The sequence below is a fragment of the Diabrotica virgifera genome, chromosome 3 (assembly GCF_917563875.1).
Source record: "Diabrotica virgifera virgifera chromosome 3, PGI_DIABVI_V3a".
Classification (NCBI taxonomy): domain Eukaryota; kingdom Metazoa; phylum Arthropoda; class Insecta; order Coleoptera; family Chrysomelidae; genus Diabrotica; species Diabrotica virgifera.
In genome coordinates this window covers 259,314,975-259,332,404 of record NC_065445.1, presented here as the reverse complement: position 1 = coordinate 259,332,404, position 17,430 = coordinate 259,314,975, and the positions used below count along the sequence as shown (strand labels likewise).

The 17,430-nt window shown below is 33.4% G+C and overlaps 1 protein-coding gene across 1 annotated transcript in view; it reads right to left on the bottom strand.

Annotated features, from left to right (window-relative positions):
• LOC114324772 (glutamate receptor ionotropic, NMDA 3B-like) overlaps nucleotides 1-17,430 on the bottom strand; it is a 424,994-nt gene that overhangs the window by 96,775 nt on the left and 310,789 nt on the right. Inside the window, 1 exon segment of the mRNA XM_050647354.1 lies at nucleotides 1,941-2,222. Within this exon segment, the coding sequence (XP_050503311.1) occupies nucleotides 1,941-2,222 (282 nt within the window).

Below are 17,430 nucleotides of genomic sequence, written 5' to 3'. Positions count from 1 at the left end.
TTTAGCATGAACAACCCTCTACACAAAATTGTTCTACATTAAATTTGAAATAAAAAAGGCCCTATGCATAACCCTTCTAAAATGAACGGTTCCAAAGTTACGAAGGTAGTATCGTATAATTGGTCCAAAAAAGACCTAACCCAGACATCCAAAGTAAAAGTTTTCCTTCAACACCAATTTGTTCTATATGGTCCACATATTGTTCAGTAAAAAGTTACACCATTTTGAGCGTCCGGTTTGGGGGGAGATGGGGGAGAAGTCGGTAAATTAGTAGTTTTTTTACGTTATTCGTCAATATTTCTAAAACTATGCTTTAGCGTAAGGAATGTTCTATAGAAAAATGTTTTACATAAAATTTAAAACAAAAAAGGTTCTATACATAATTGTTATAAAATCAACGGTTCCAGAGTTACGGAGGGTGAAAAGTGGAGGTTTTCGATACTTTTTATATTTACCGATTTCTCTCCCCTCTTCCCCCCCCCAAACCCGACGCTCAAAATGGTGTGACTTTTTTCTGAACATTATGTGGACCATATAGAACAATTTGGTGTTGGAGGGGAACTTTCACTTTGGATGTCTGGGTTTTTGGTATAGTTATATCATAAATATTGCCCAAAAAATATAAAAAGTATCGAAAACCTCGACTTTCACCCTCCGTAACTCTGGAACCCTTAATTTTATAACAATTATGTATAGAATATTTTTTGTTTTCAATTTCATGTAGAACAATTTTGTATATAACATTGTTTATGCTAAAGCATAGTTTTAGAAATATTGACGAAAAACGTAAAAAAACTACTAATTTACCGGCTTCTCTCCCACCTCCCTCCCAAACCCGACGCTCAAAATGGTGTAACTTTTTACTGAACAATATTTTGACCATATAGAACATTTTGGTGTTGGAGGAAGACTTTTACTTTGGATGTTTGGGTTAGGCCTTTTTTTGGACCAGTTATACTATACTACCTCCGTAACTTTGGAACCATTCATTTTAGGAAGATTATGCATAGGGCCTTTTTTATTTCAAATTTAATGTAGAATAATTTTGTATAGAGGGTTGTTCATGCTAAACCGCATAGTTTTAGAAATATTGGCGAAAAACTTAAAATCTACGAATTTGCCGATTTCTCCCCCCCCCCCCCCAAACCCGACGCTCCAAATGGTGTTACTTTTTTCTGGACATTGTGTGGACCATATAGAACAATTTGGTGTTGAAGGATAACTTTCACTTTGGATGTCTGGGTTATGCCATCTTTTGGATCAACTATACTATACTATAATATATTTTATATATAAATATACATAATATATTTATATATATTTTTAATATACATAATTTATATCTTGTATCAATATGTTATATATATCAATCGGTTTTAAAACGTCTTGCGACGTTGTCCGATGCCTAATTTCCATGACACTCTATCATCCCATTGGCCCTCTCTAAGATCTCTTGGAGAGAGGGAGTAACGAAGGCGATGAGCGCAAGAGATCTTAGAGAGGGCCAATGGGATGATAGAGTGTCATGGAAATTAGGCATCGCACTACGTCGCAAGACGTTTTAAAACCGATTGATATATATAACATATTGATACAAGATATAAATTATGTATATTAAAAATATATATAAGTATATTATGTATATTTATATATAAAATATATTATAGTATAGTCAATATGTTATATATATCAATATGTTATACAAAATTTAATCATGTAAGTACTAGGTATTACCATTGTTATATTACTAATATTTTTGTATACATTGTAAATTATAACCGTTATGTCGCTAATATCCTTCTGGAGGATGCGGCTTTGTTTTGAATAAAGAAAAATAAATAAAACATATTAAAGAAAAATGTTGTATCGTATGTCAGTGTATCGACAAAATTGTCATATTACAAAAACTACGAAATCCAGATGGTTACAACGACACTTACCTTAAGTGGAAACCCCTTGGCCATTCCAATCGCATAACTATCTTCATTTATACTGTCGCCAATTTTTTGCAATTTACAGCCATGGTCAGTAGCTCTGTAATAATCCAAAACAGGTGTATCGGCGATGAGAATATCTAAGGATCCATTTCGGAGTCGCTTAACCCCTTCCTCTATACTCTCGAGAGAGTACTTGTGCATGTGTTGCCAAAGAAGTTGGTTGGCTCTTTGGACGTAGTATTCAGCGGCTGATGATCTTGGTGCGCCTACCTTTTGACTCAATAACTGAAACCAAAAAAAGAATTTTTAGTTGCTCAAGCATATTAAACATACAGTGTTGCAAAGCCATATGGAATGATTTCTTTATTTCGTAAACCGGCGACCTGAAGGAAAATCCCCGAAATAGGTCGATTTTTATGTTTAAATTAGGTATGATTTTTTGGCATATAGGATAGGTGTATCATACTACTGACGTCATACATCTAGGCGTGATGACGTAATCGATAAATTTGTTAAATGAGAATAATAGGGGTCGTTTGCCAACTCATTTGAAAGACTATTAATTCTCTATTCAGTAATATAAACATTAACATAATTGTTTAGACAGGGTGTCCAAAAAAATGTTGTAATTAAATAATTATTGACCAAAAAGAAGAATGTATACAATTTATTTAATTCAAAATTCATTTTACTGCTCTCAAAAATTAGAAAAACAATGTTTATTTTACAATGGAACATTTATTTTGGCATAAATTAAATACTTCTTCTTCTTCTACGGCACTACAGCCCAAATTGAGCCTTGGCCTCCTTTATTTTTTGCCTCCACCCTTGCCTGCCTGTGGCTGCTCTTCTCCATACACGGACTCCTAAAAGGGCTTGTGCGTCGCTGTTTACTGTGTCTTCCCAGCGCTTTCGTGGCTTCCCAACCGGTCTCCTTCCTTGCATTCTAGCATTCAGTGCTCGTTTTGGTAGCCTATCCTCTCCCATTCTTATCACATGTCCGGCCCATTGCAATCTTTGTAATCTAATGAAGTCTGACAGGGGCGTTTCCTTATAAAGTTGATAAAGCTCGTTGTTGTATCGACTTCTGAAGATTCCGTTTTTCCTCACAGGTCCTAGTATTCTCCTAAGTACTTTCCTTTCGAATGTGTCGAGTTTGTTTTTGGATGTTTCTTTCAGCACCCAGACTTCACTGCCATAGCATGTTATTGGTCGAATTAAGGTTTTATAGATTCTCATCTTTGTATTTCGGTGGACACTTTTTGACCGAAATATATGGGAGAGGGAAAATAAGCTCTGTTTGCCTGCGTTATTCTCTTCCTTATTTCTCCATCTTCTGATCCGTCGGCATATATTTCTACTCCCAGGTATGTAAACGTTTCAACCGTTTCAATGTCATCTTCATGTATAATGTTTTCTGGGACTATATTTCTTCTCGTCTGAGTCATTATTTTTGTTTTTTCTGTGTTAATTTCCAGACCTAGCATTTTTGTTTGTGTTTTTAACTCTGCATATGTTTCCTGTGCTCCTGTTGATGTTCTACTCATAATATTAATATCATCAGCATAAGCGGCCAGTTGAACCGTTCGGTTGGTCAGTAGATTTCCTCGTCCAGTTTGCATTTGCCTAACCGCATACTCCAGTGCCAGGTTAAACAATGTTTGGGGCCAGCCCATCTCCCTGTTCTAGTCCCTGCGACATGTTAAAAAAGTCTGTCCGGTGGTTTTGTATTCGTACACATGCCTGAGTTTCATCCATTGTAGCTTTAATGAGTCTTATTAACTTGTGTGGTATTGCCAATTCAGCCAATATATAGTATAGTTTGTTCCTTTTGACTGAGTCGTATGCCTGTTTGAAGTCTACAAACACGTTGTGAACATCAATATCGTGTTCCCATGCTTTGCTCAAGATCTGTTTTACTGTGAATATTTGATCCAGTGTCGATCTTCCCCGTCGGAAGCCCGTCTGATACTCTCCAATAATATTTTCTGCTAGTGGTTGGAGCCGCTGGTTTATTAAAATTAAATATTAAAAATCACAAAACAAAGAGGCAGGTGAGTAGCAGCCTGAACTTTGAATTTAATAAAGAGCAATGTTTATTTCTCAAATAATAATTTTCTATTTTTGATAGCAGTAAAATTTATTATATTAAATGCAGTAAAGTACATGCATTCTTCTTCACAGGAGGCTGTGAAGATGATGAAAAGCAGAAACCTTGGTCAGCCGATGGTGGTGGCCCCGATTCAAGTTTAATCTAAAGCTGTCTTTTCCAATTTAATTTTACTCATATTTGAGTACTCATCATCATCACACAGCCAAATTTGTCCACTGTCGGACATAGGCTCCCGCAAGATGTCTCCACCCTTTTCTGTCCTGGGCAGCTGCAATCCAGTTTGTCCCTATTCTCTTAATATCGTCGGTCCATCTGGTAGGTGGTCTTCCACGACTTAGTTTGTCCGCCCTTGGCCGCCACTCTAAGATCTTCCTTGTCCATCTGTTGTCTCTCTGTCTTGCGACGTGTCCTGACCATTTCCACTTCAACTTCGTAATGCGCTTTATGATGTCTTCCACTCCAGTTCTTCGCCGTAACTCATCATTTCGTATTCTGTCTCTCAAAGTTAGGCCAAGCATGGATCTTTCCATTTTTCGTTGTGCTACTTGTAATTTTCTTATTGATGTTTTAGTCAATGTCAGTGTTTCAGCTCCATAAGTAAGCGCCGGAAGTACGCACTGGTTAAATGCTTTTCTTTATAGCTTTACTGCGATGTTTTCCTTGAACACGTCTCATAGTTTGCCATACGCTGCCCATCCTAAAGCTATTCTTCTAGATAATTTGCATGTTTGGTTGTCTCTACTTATTTGTATTTCGTGGCCCAGATAGATGTATTTGTGAACTGTTCCGATATGGCAGTTTTCTAGTGTCAGTGGTCCACTAGGTACTAAATTGGTCATCATTTTAGTTTTCAAAAAGTTGATTTCCAACCCTACTTTTTGAGAGACTCGCTGTAGTTCTTGCAGCATTTCGTGGGCTTCCTTTAAGTCGTCGGTTATTAAAACTATATCATCTGCAAATCGTAGGTGGTTCAGCCTTTCGCCATCGACATTCAAACCTCTGTTTTCCCATTCTAACATCTGGAATACATGCTGCATTACGACATTGAATAGTTTTGGTGACATGTTGTCTCCTTGTCTAACTCCCCTTTTTAGTTTTATTTTTTGAGTTTGGGTATAGAGGTTTATTGCTGTTGTGGCATTTGCATATAAACGTTGAATAATGTTGGAATATCGGTAGTCGATTCTACAATCTCTCAAAGCTCTTTAGATGGCTACCATTTCGATAGTGTCAAAGGCTTTTTTGTAGTCAACAAATACTAGAACTAGCGGCCGGTTGTACTGCACAGTTTTTTCGATTAGGACCTTTAGGCAAGTTAGATGGTCATTTGTACCATACCTAGCGCGGAAACCTGCCTGTTCTCTCGGTTGGCATGTTTCTAGCTTGTTCTCAATTCTGGCAGTGATTATTCGAGCAAACAATTGATACAGGTGGTTTAGAAGACTAATTGGCCTATAGTTTTCGAGGTCTGTTCATCTCCTTTCTAATGTATGAGGAGCGTTATAGAATTATTCCATTCAGCTGGTATGACTTGGTTTTCCAAGCATATATTGAAAAGGTGTTTGATTGCCCTGATGAGAGCAGAGCCTCCGATGTTTAGCGCGTCTGCCACTACTCCGTCCTCTCCTGGTGCTTTGTTATTTTTCATTTTCTTTAAAGCATGATAGATTTCAGCCGTTGTTTTCTCGGGAATATCCTCTGAACCTTGATTCATAATTTTTTGTTCTCTATGTTCTGTCGGGTTTAAGTCAAGTTTATTTGTATACAGTGTTTTATAGAAGTCTTCCACTATCTCTAGCATTTCCTCTCTATTGGAAGTTAGTTTGCCGTTTTTTCCCTTGAGTCTGATAATTTCTTTTCTGCTGTTCGTCAATTTCCTTCTTGATATTTTCGTGCTCTTGTTATGCTTGATTGTCTGCGAGATTTTCTCATTTTTATATGCCCTCATGTCCTTTGTAATAGCTTTAGAGACCTCTTTGTTTATTTTATTTAAGCTTTGTTGTTCTATATTCTTAGCTTTTAGCATTTCTTTTCTTTGTTCCATTTTAAGTTTTTTGTTAGCAGTGATTCTCTCCTCTCTCTTGTTGACCGTAGAACATTTCCTTTGAGCTTCTGCTATGGTATTAATAATTAATTTATTTAGCTGATTTATATCATTTGTAGGGGGTCTATTTTGTACTAAGGATGCATAATTCTCTCGGAATTTTATCTAGATAAGCGGGCAGATGATGGATGGATATTGTAGAATCTCCCACGTCCGTTATTTATCGGCCGGTGTCTATATAAATTTTTAAAAAGCTCAGGCAACAGATAGTTACCAAGGTTATGTACTCCGACCTATAGAGAGTTTTCTCTGTCTCTACATAGGCGTCGCTAACACGTCAGTTACTTAGGTGTATCCCGAAGCAAACTGAATGCAGCAGTTTAACTATGCATATCAATAAAATATAAACCTGTACTGTACGCCTTTATATTTTATTGATATGCATAGTTCAACAGCTGCATTCAGTTCGCTTCGGGATACACCACAGGCGACTCTGAAGACGCCGAAAAGCAGAAACCTTGGTGAGCCGATGGTGGTCCTGAATCAAATTTTCTAAAGATGTTTTCCTTAAAAATATGGACTTGAAAAAAAAACGAAATGATAAATAAGAAAAAAAAAGAACGGGGAGAATCAAGGAAAAGATACAAGTAGGTGCAAAAAAAATATTGTAGGATTTAGAATTTAGATATGTAGAAAGCAGCTTGGTTGTTAGGAAAAACATTAATTAACAATAACTAAACAAACTAGAAATTTTTCCGGACAAAATTAGAAGATGTAAGGAAACACAAGTTTCCTCCCTAATGAGAGTAGGGAGTGCAATTAGAACGAAAATATGCATTGCTTCGGAATAACTCAAACAAGCTTATATTTTTCTAAAACTTTTTTTGGTAGTTTATATACATGCTAAAGTAAAAGTTCTACTCGCAGATTTGGCCGCTAATTGTTTATTCATTGTTTAAACAATAACAACTTTTTTGTATAAATAATTTTAAAAATATCGTTGAATTCATCATTTTACTTTGATCAAATATGTTTCTATTTTGTTATTGGTTATGCTGAATCCGAATATGGCATTACAATTTGAAAATTCTTATACAGAAGCTCTTATACAGTATGTTTGCGTAGCTAGGAACTACGTGGAAAACTTTTTTATTATCAATTTTACGGAAAAAAGTTATTCTTCATAAAATACTCTGGATAGTCAAAAATCTCAACCATCAGATATTAAATTTTATCAATTTTATATGAGTTACGTCAAAAATATGAATTTCTTTAAAGAGTAAAGTACCTACCTTTATATTCCAGAATATCAAAAAAATGCTATTATGAAAAGTTGTTTGAAATTAAAAACAATATTTTAACATGCAATTAAATCATTCTAATCGAAAACAAAAATTCAATTTTTTCTCAAATTACGAATGCTCATTTTCATTTTATTTCAATTATTGTAACTATTTTATTATCATTTTTACGAAAAAAAGTTATTTTTCATAAAATGCTCTACCTGGTCTAAAATGTAAGATACAACCATCAGATATCAAGCTTTTTTAGTTTTATACGAGGTATGTAAGAAATATGAATTTTTCTTAAGAGGTAAGTGCCTTTATTATTCACAATGTCTTAATTAGAAGGATGAAATTGAACACTGAAACATATTTTTTAATACCAAATAACTTTTCCTAATAACAATTTTCGATATTTTGAATTATAGAGGTACTTTACTCTTGAGTGAAATTCATATTTTTTGACATACCACGTATAAAATTAATACAATTTTATATTTCATAGTTGCATTTTAGATCATATATGATGCAGAGTATTTTGAAAAGAATAACTTTTTTTCGTAAGACTGATAATAAAAAAGTTATCAATAGGTTCCAAGTTACGCAGACATACTGTATAAAAGCTAAAAAAAAAAATTTTGTTGAACATTTATTATTGTTGAAGCTTCTTATTAAATGTATTTTAGGTAAGTTTTACAGAAAAAAGTTTTGATCACTTTGTATAAACATTTTTTTAGTTGGTAATTTTCGGTTTTTGTATTACATTTTTGTTATCTTTCTTAATTTTCTCAAATGCAATAGTGTATTTCATCTCTAAAGTAAAATAATTCAGTGCATTTTAAAGACTGCATCCTAAGCTTTAAAAGACACTTATAAAACTGTAATATAACCTGTTCAAACTTGAGTAATACCGTTTTAAAGTGGTGTTAATTTTGTAAAACTATGAAGTTTTCAAAAATTACGTTTTTTGAGACGTCGTATCATTTTATTTAAATTTTTGAGATTTTTTTTGAATAAAACATCATTTAATAAGATATTTGAAAGGTAAATTGTGCAAAATTGAGAGTTTTTTAAGGAAAATTGTATTAGTTACACATTTTTAAATCATTTTAAAACAAACTTCATGTAAGTCTCATTTTCAGCCCACACCGTACTTATGCCCGTAATTTTTGTTTCTTTTTATTATAACCATAAGATAGCTTAATTATTCTTCTTTCATGTCCAATTTCTAAAATTTCATTTGATCGATAAGTTAAAGAATTACATTAAAATAACTCTACCGTGCACTTCGCCGTACGCTAGTTTATAGTGCGCCAATATTTGTGAGAAGGGTGACTTTAGCGTTATAAATAAAAAATTATAGAAGCTACATATTTAATTTTAGAAAAATCTTTACATAAGGTTTTTTTGTAAAATTTTCTGAATTTTTCAATGGTCAAGTCAGTTTTTTGAAGTTATACTTCTTTACGCGCGATATGAGGGTGAATTTTTATATGTTAAAACCTACGATCCCGGCGCATGCGCATTATAACTTTGTTCTGATTGGATGTTCAAATGACATGTCAAAAATTATCCAATATGGCAGCTGTAGCGCAGCTGTGGTTTGGACGGTTGACGGTTTGGTTATGTATGGTTGTTGCGTTTTAAAATTTGTGGGAAGAGAGACAACAAAAGTTAGTTAATAGTTATACTGCCTTTTTAAATAGTTTTCATATTATATTTTTGAAGTTATACTTCAAAATGGTTTAATTTATGTATGTATCAGCCCAGAAAAGGTGTGGAAAGAATATATTAGTGTTTTTAAATATATTTTTCTACAAACGTGTTAAAAATTCAATTTTTAGGACTCCATAGGAGCGTTAAAAATGCTACTTTAAGGCACTAGTGCTTTAAAATTTTTAAGGAACTGCAGTTAAAAGTGAATTGTCAACTTGTGAAACGTCAAAATATTTATATTTCATTTATTAATATTAATAATGCAACTTGCGCAATTTGAAAAAGGTGGTTTAAAAGGTTTTTTATTATAATTTTGTGTCTTTGGATTTGTCTTCCTTGGGCGTAAAATACTAAAACATCTTTTTATATTTCACTTGTCACCGTGATGTATAATTATGTATATCTGAAAGATAAGTAGCATGCGGCTTGATGGCCTTGTTGGTAGAGCATTGAACCAGAGATAAAAAAATCGCGAGATTGCGGGTTCAAATCCCGGACGATTCATATTTTTTTCTTTTTTTTTAATATTTGGCATTGTTAAGTTTTGGTTTATTTTTAGTAATTATTGTTAATTTTTTGTATTGTAACTGTTAAGTAGGTATATTTATTTCGTTGAAATTATATTATAATAGAGGTATAACTTCTTACGTGCGTACAAAGTACACACACATTCTTTTTTTTTCTAAAGTTTATGTTTTCGGAGGTATTTAAAAAAAACATCCAATTTCGCAGTTTATTTGTTTAATAAAAAATGAAGCACCCACTTCCCGAGTAGAACTTTTTGATATGTTATTTATTAAACATTTCTTAATAAAATTACAAAAAGTTCTATCTTGTTTGATTTTTTCCGAAGTGAAAATCTATTTGCACTCCCCAAGAGGTGAAACCTCCAAACACTTCTGCTCATTTCCGCAATACCAACATTCATTAATAGCGATAAATTTGGCACTATATCTCCTTTTTTTTTGTTTGTGACCCTGTAGTTGGCAACAGTATAGGTACGATATAAAAAAAGTTTTTATTTAAATTAACAAAAGGTTCGCCCAATTAATGATGAGGATAACTTTCTTAATTCAAGCCTTGAAGATCACTCTATATCGTGTATTTATTAATATTTGTAGATACTTTCTAAAGTGTTGGTGTAATTACTTATCTATCTAATTAAATATTTCTCTCCCAGTTTTTTAAACTTGCCCCCGTAAGGTCGTCTTTAAACTGATTAGGATCTTAATGCTGCAGACAGCCATTGATGAATTAATTAAAACGACTGTGGTATCTTCATTTATCTCAGACTAATCACACTTCTTGGGGTTACTTCAAGTCATTTCCATTTCCCTTATACTTTATTTAATTAAAAAAGTGAAGTTTAAACTGCCGGAGTTCGTTAAGGAAAATTTATTTTAATATATTCGGTGTGTATTTTTTGTTCTGTCTTATGCAGTAAAGTTGATTTTCGAAAGCGTTCGGAGAAGATTGAAAGCTATGAAGAACTTAATAAACTACCAATGTGACTATACACTAAAAAGTATCGCATAATTTTTGAAACAGAAAAAAAGTTGAAAAATAATTTTTAATTTTTAGGAGAAAGTTATAATACTCGTCTATTGTCTCCTTTAGGTGTCTACGAGTGTCTACAAACCCATAACATTTCAAGTTAAAGCGTATTTTTGTCGAAAAAAAAAAAACAGTAAACAAAGCATTGTTAACCTTCGGATGACCAAGGAGGGTCAATTTTGACCCCAATGTATGTTTTTATTTAATAAATTTAGAAATATTTTCAATTTTAAACTCATTATTTTTTTATTTAACTTTAATATCATTCTAGATATCATCATATTTTGTAATAAAAAAAGAATGTGTGTACTTTGTACGCACGTTAGAAGTTATACTTCTATTATATAATTTTAAAGAAATAAATATACTTGACAGGTTATTTGTATTTTATTTAAATATTAAACTAACTTTCTTACCTACCACTTTTAAAAAAATTTTCTTAAAACGATACCAAAAATTTAAAAAAAAATATGAATCGTCCGGGATTTGAACCCGGGATCTCTCGATCTCCGGTCACAAGCTCTCCCACTGAGCTATATTCCCTTTGCTTTGCCAGATCCAAAGACACAAAAATTATAATCTGAGGGAGACCTATATCCTGCAGTGGATAGATCCGGGTTGAATGATGATACTGACATTTGTGGTATACATTATCTCGTTAAAATGTACCAATAATGAACCGTATAAACCATTTATCGATTCAGCTAACAAAATGAATCTCGAATAAATTAAAACCTGACAAATTTCCGCTCCAAAAATATTTTAACCACAATTTACAACGGTTACCCACAAACCTCTACTATTTTATTTAATTTGGTGATGCAAATCCAGCCCCCAGTCAAAATATATCAAACCATAAATGTAATAATTGATATAATATATTATATCTGCAATGAAGTTTTTGTTAGTTAATAATTTTACTATTAAATAAAAATAATGATACATCTGAAGCACAGAGGATTTGAATTTAGTACAAATCACTTTTATTTGATTTATATAAAGTAACTGTAGAATATGGGGACTTAAAATAACATTAAGAAAACATTATGACTATTACTAAACGAAAGATATTCTTATAAAGGTAAGTTGATACAGAATGATTGTGAATAATTAAGATTTTAGATCACCACCTGCCACTACTATTTTCTTGATTAGTTCTCTTGCTTTTTGCTAATGTTATTGCTAAGGTAATGGTATCAATTTTCGTAGGTAATGTTATTTGTTATCTCAGCAAAAAGAAAAAAAATTCCATCGAATTTAAAATTAGTGATGTCATTTATAAAGGACAAGTAAACGTCCCAATACTGAACCTTTAGTTACTCCACATACAATGTTTTTGAAACTATTTACAGTCAGTATCAACTTCTCTAACCAGTTTTTCCTATTATCCATCATGTAAGATTGGAACTAATTCAAAAAATACATCGAATTCCGTAGAAATTTAGTTTTTTTGTATTAAAATATCGTCATTTACACAATCAAAAGCTTTGGTATAGTCACAGAAAACAGTGGCAGTATAAAGAATATTGTTTAGTGCTTGGTAAACCTCATGTAGTACAGAAAACAAGGCATCAGTGGTACATTTATTATTTAAAAAGCCGAACTGATTTTGTGATAAAAGGTTGTTATCAACCAGAAAGGACATAAGTCGAGTTTTAATAAGTCTTTCAATAATTTTGGAAAGTACCGGTAGTAAGGCAATAGGTCTATAATAGTTGCAATCATTAGATTTTTCACCACCGTTATGAAGAGGATTAATAATGGCTGTTTTTAGGTACTCTGTTTGGTCACCATCTGTGTTCCTTATTTTTATATAACTTTGTAACCTCAAATTTAAATATTCAGAAAAACTACTATCGTATGTATATACAGGGTGTCATGAGGAACTGTACATACTCCTACCTCGTATAGAGGCTCCTATGGGGAATAACAAATGACAATTAAAAAGTGTCTGCTCCCCTTGTTTATTAATATACAGGGCGAGTTTCGCATTTTGCCAGAAATTTATATTCGTCATAATTTTTGAACGGTCAGATCGACGTGTCTCTTATTTTGGTCAATCGTTACACTATTACCACCTAATCAACTGATTTATTCAAACTAGAAAAAAATAAGGTCCGGCTTTAAAAAATTAGTTCGTTTTGGTCTTAGAAAAAATTTCACCCTGTATAAGCTTTTTAAAAACTCTAATATGAATTTTACAAATTAGACAAATAGGCAATTAAAATGGCATATTTATTTTTTCCCCACACGATTACTTAATTTTTTATAAAAAAATTAAATTTGACTATGAATTAAAAGTTTGGTAAAGTAAACCATAGATTTAAAAAAATTAACTTTTATTACAAAAATTAATTTTTTTTAACAAATATTTGATTTATGTTACCACCTAATCAACTGATTTATTCAAAATGGAAAAAAATCAGGTTTGGCTTTAAAAAATTAGTTCGTTTGGGTCTTAGAAAAAATTTCACCCTATATACGCTTTTTGAAAACTATAATATGAATTTTACAAATTAGACAAAGAGGCAATTAAAATGGCATATTTATTTTTTCCCCACATGATTACTCAATTTTTTATTAAAAAATCAAATTTGACTATGAATAATAATTAAAAGTTTGGTAAAGTGAACCATAAATTTAAAAGAAAATTTACTTTTATGACAAAAATTATTTTTTCTTGAAAATTTTTAATTTATGTTACCACCCAATCAACTGAGTTATTCAAACTAGAAAAAAATCAGTCCCGGATTTAAAAAATTTTTTCGTTTTGGTCTTAGAAAAAATTTCACCCTTTATACGCTTTTTGAAAACTCTAATATGAATTTTACAAATTAGACCAATAGGCAATTAAAATGGCATATTTATTTTTTCCCCACACGATTATTAATTTTTTATTAAAAAATCAAATTTGTCAAAATCGGAATTTTAACCTAAAAATGAAAAGGCCATAGGTCGATCAGACACCAGTTTATTCCAAACCTAGTCGTATATTCTATATAGAATTTTATTCTACGACGTTGGCCTTTTTATTTTTATATGACCGCGCCGGGACTCGAATCTCGATCGCAAATCCACTAAACTTGTCCATCGACCGCGCCTCAGCACACTGAGCCTCTAACCGACAAAAAACTCCTATTACCTTACGCAAATATCAGCGGCCCCCATATGGTTTAGAACCAGGTTATATGACGGTCTCCAACAAATAGTGCTGGCGAATCTCCTCGTAGCGAAGCCATGAAAAATAAAAGAAGAAGATGTCGCTAGTGTGTCTTATTGTTAATTATTTCATTATAATTGGCATACACGGTAGAAAGATTTGATTTCGTTTCACAGCGCACTACAGGCTGTTCTGAAGAAACCAAGAAGTTGAAATAATGTACATAGTGGTTTTTGAATCGTAAGTAAATCTTAACTGCCTTTACCTACTAACAATAGAACTATTCAGAGCTTCTGCAGACAAAGTAAAATGGAGCGAGATGATCAGCAACAGTTTTAAAGAATGCTACACATTAAGAAGTGATATTACGAAATAACAGGTCAATTTATTTGTATGATGGACAGTTCCATTGTGGCTTTTTTAAAATGAACAAATAGGAAAAATATTTACGTAATTTTCACCGACATTATAACTCGCATCACTAGCTCGTTTATATTTTATTTCCGTACAATTAAATTTATTCTAAATGATATCGGCCTGAAAACACGATATGTCAATTTATAAATTAATTACGGCATTCCGCGTCAGTGCCCTCTATCAAAATAGCGCATAAAATTGAAAAGTATATGCCTGTTTATATTCTAAAACGTTTACTGGGTCACTGGCTTTTAATTGATTGATTGTAAATTAAAAATCAACCCTTTGCGAGTTCAACGGCTGAAATAATAAAGAGTTATTGTAAGAGCTACGTGATCCACTTCGAAACAAGTTAATAATTCAAAGAACAGTTCGAACTCTAAGAGAAATAAAAGAGTTAATTAGAGAAGCTAAAAGTCTTTAAAAGCCTTTGGAATTGTGCTTTTATAATTACTAGAAGCGTCAATTTGTTTATTTTAAAGTTGCAGATTAGTTTTAGCAGTAAAAAGACGATAGAAACGAGTTATAGACCTGGATCCCGCGTAAGAAAGGAAAGTTTATTAATAGCAAGCTGAATATTTGTTAATAGCTTACCGGTATCTAGTCAGACAAACTTTGATGTACGGGAAAATTGGAACAGGGGAAGTTTTAATTGTGAAGCATAATAAACGTATCGTCCAGACAAGTTTATGATTGTGAAAAATAGCAAGTTGTTTTTTAAGTTTATTCAATAGCCAACGTTATATAATATATGAAAAAATGTTTGTCCGAAAAAAATGTGAAAAACCTGAGGGCATTTGAACTGCAGCGGGGTAACATATGCACAGATAGCCAAGCATCCATTGGGGCTCTTATAAACCCTAAGGTGAACTCTAGACTGGTGTGGGAATGTCGACAAGAACTTGACAGACTGGCCCAACATAACAGTGTTATACTGGTATGGGTTCCAGGTCATCGGGGCATATACGGCAATGAAAGAGCTAAAGCACTAGTCAAGAGAGCATCAGCTACAAAATACCTGGATCCAGAGCCGGCCGTGGGAGTGCCAAAAAGCACCGCCCGCAAACGAAAAAAAGCCTGGATCCGAAGCAAACACAACTCACACTGAGAGAGTGTGCCCGGTTAAACATATGGGAAGATGTATATCGGACGGACATGTGCTAGTAGGGCTGAGTTATTGCTGCAAACAAGCAGGAATCAGCTCAGAGTCATAACAGGTTTTCTCACTGGACATGCGCCAGTTAAGGGTCACCTACATACAATGGGGCTGTTTCATGGAGACTTGAGCTGCAGACTCTGTAACAGGGAACCTGAAACAGTCAACCATATTTTGCATGACTGTGAGGCATTGGATCGGAGGCGGCAAACACTTTTCGGAGACATCGAAGTGACCCAAATATATATGGCACCCACCCACTAGACCTGTACAAGCTGGTACAGGGTCCCAGAATTCTGGAATGGGTTTTATAAACGAATGGAAGATGTACAATAAGCCAAGTGCCTGCAGTACAACCGGTTCACAACAGACGGCTTCCAGAAAAAAAAACCCAATTTCATCTCCACAAGTTCAGTATGTCCTTTCCAAGAAATACCACTCCATAGCACTGCCCCGCTGCCACCAAAATTAAGGCTCTGTATGAGGTGACAACTGGTATACCGTTCGCCAAATCTTCTGCAAACGAAGTTTTGTCAATCATGCTTCCATGTATGCCAGTTGTAACCTCATACAGAGCGTTATTTTTGGTGGTGGTGGCATAGTGCTATATGGAGTGGTATTTCTTGAAAAGGACATACTCAACTTGTGGAAGTGATTTGTTGAATAACAGCTGACATTAAAAATATCTTAGAAGATCATGCCTTGCCATTTGCTAGCCATATTGTATATGACAGATTCGTGCTATTAGACGCATCAGACGAGTTGGGCAACTACCACTGTCAGTGACAATTTTAGTTGACATACTCCTCTGAGAAGTCTAATAGTGCAGTCACTGAAGGTGGATATGAGCTATTTCCTCCGATTTCGTTCAACCTCCATCAATTTGCATAAAAATTGGTGAGTGGTTAGCTTCTCTAGCTAGTTAAAAACTTACGTTTTTACCCTGGGGGTGGATGCCACCCCTTCTCGGGGTGAAAATTATTTTATTAAAAATAACCCCACAATTAGACAGGGGGACAAATTCTAAGCAAAATTTGTTATATAAAGTTATTAAAATAAATCAACACTTTTTGAGTTATTAAAGATCAAAATTTTTAATTTTTCTTAAGAAAAATGCATGTTTTTAACCGATTTTTTATAGATAGGTCAAAAACTATAAGTTTTTACAAAAAAGTTATTATTACCAAAATTGAAGCTAATAAAAAATAAATAAATTCTACTAAAAAACCTTTTAATATTAACTATAAGTGACTTATAGGTAATTGAATGCATATTTTTTTCCGCGAGTACCCAAATCAAAGTATTCAAGCTTAAATTACGGGAAAATTGTGCATTTTATAACATAAAATTAAACATTTGTAAAAATACTTAGAAATATCTATCAAATGAGATAACGAAAGAGTTAATAGCTTTAAAATTTATGCTCCAAAACTTTCAAACTTTATCTTTTAAAAATTTTTGCAAAAAATGTTATTGTTTTTTTTTATAACTCCGTTAGTTTTCAAAATATCAGGTTCACTTAGTATCGTAAAGTAAATCAAAAATGAATAACCATTTTACTCTGTTTGGAGTACAAAGGGAACTATTCTCGTTGGAACTTTACCGCGCTGAGCAGATGGGACGTGAATTATATATTGTAAAATTTCCTCATCTTCCTTAGTCTCGGCATCCGTATGGCTTGCAAATTGTAGAAGCCTCGGAGGTGTAACCAGAGAAGGTTCCCATTGTTTTCATTCTGGTGGGATGTAGAGTAGCATTATGTTGCTTTATATGCCATTAGAATGAAAACTTAGACTTTTGATAGCAGTTGCCGCTAGGGCATCTATGCCATTTCGTTCGTTGCGATCCGTGACTGCACGCCGGGGTTTGTTTTGGTTGGATCGGGGAGAGCAGCATATGTGCCTCCTGATGAGAGACTAATAAGTTTCGAAACCGGTAGAGGTGCTTGCGGCACTCTCTGATTGGACTAGAATATCGCGCGGCTGTAGTTTCGTGTTGCAACGACATTGAAAATGGTTATTCATTTTTGATTTACTTTACTCTGTTTGGA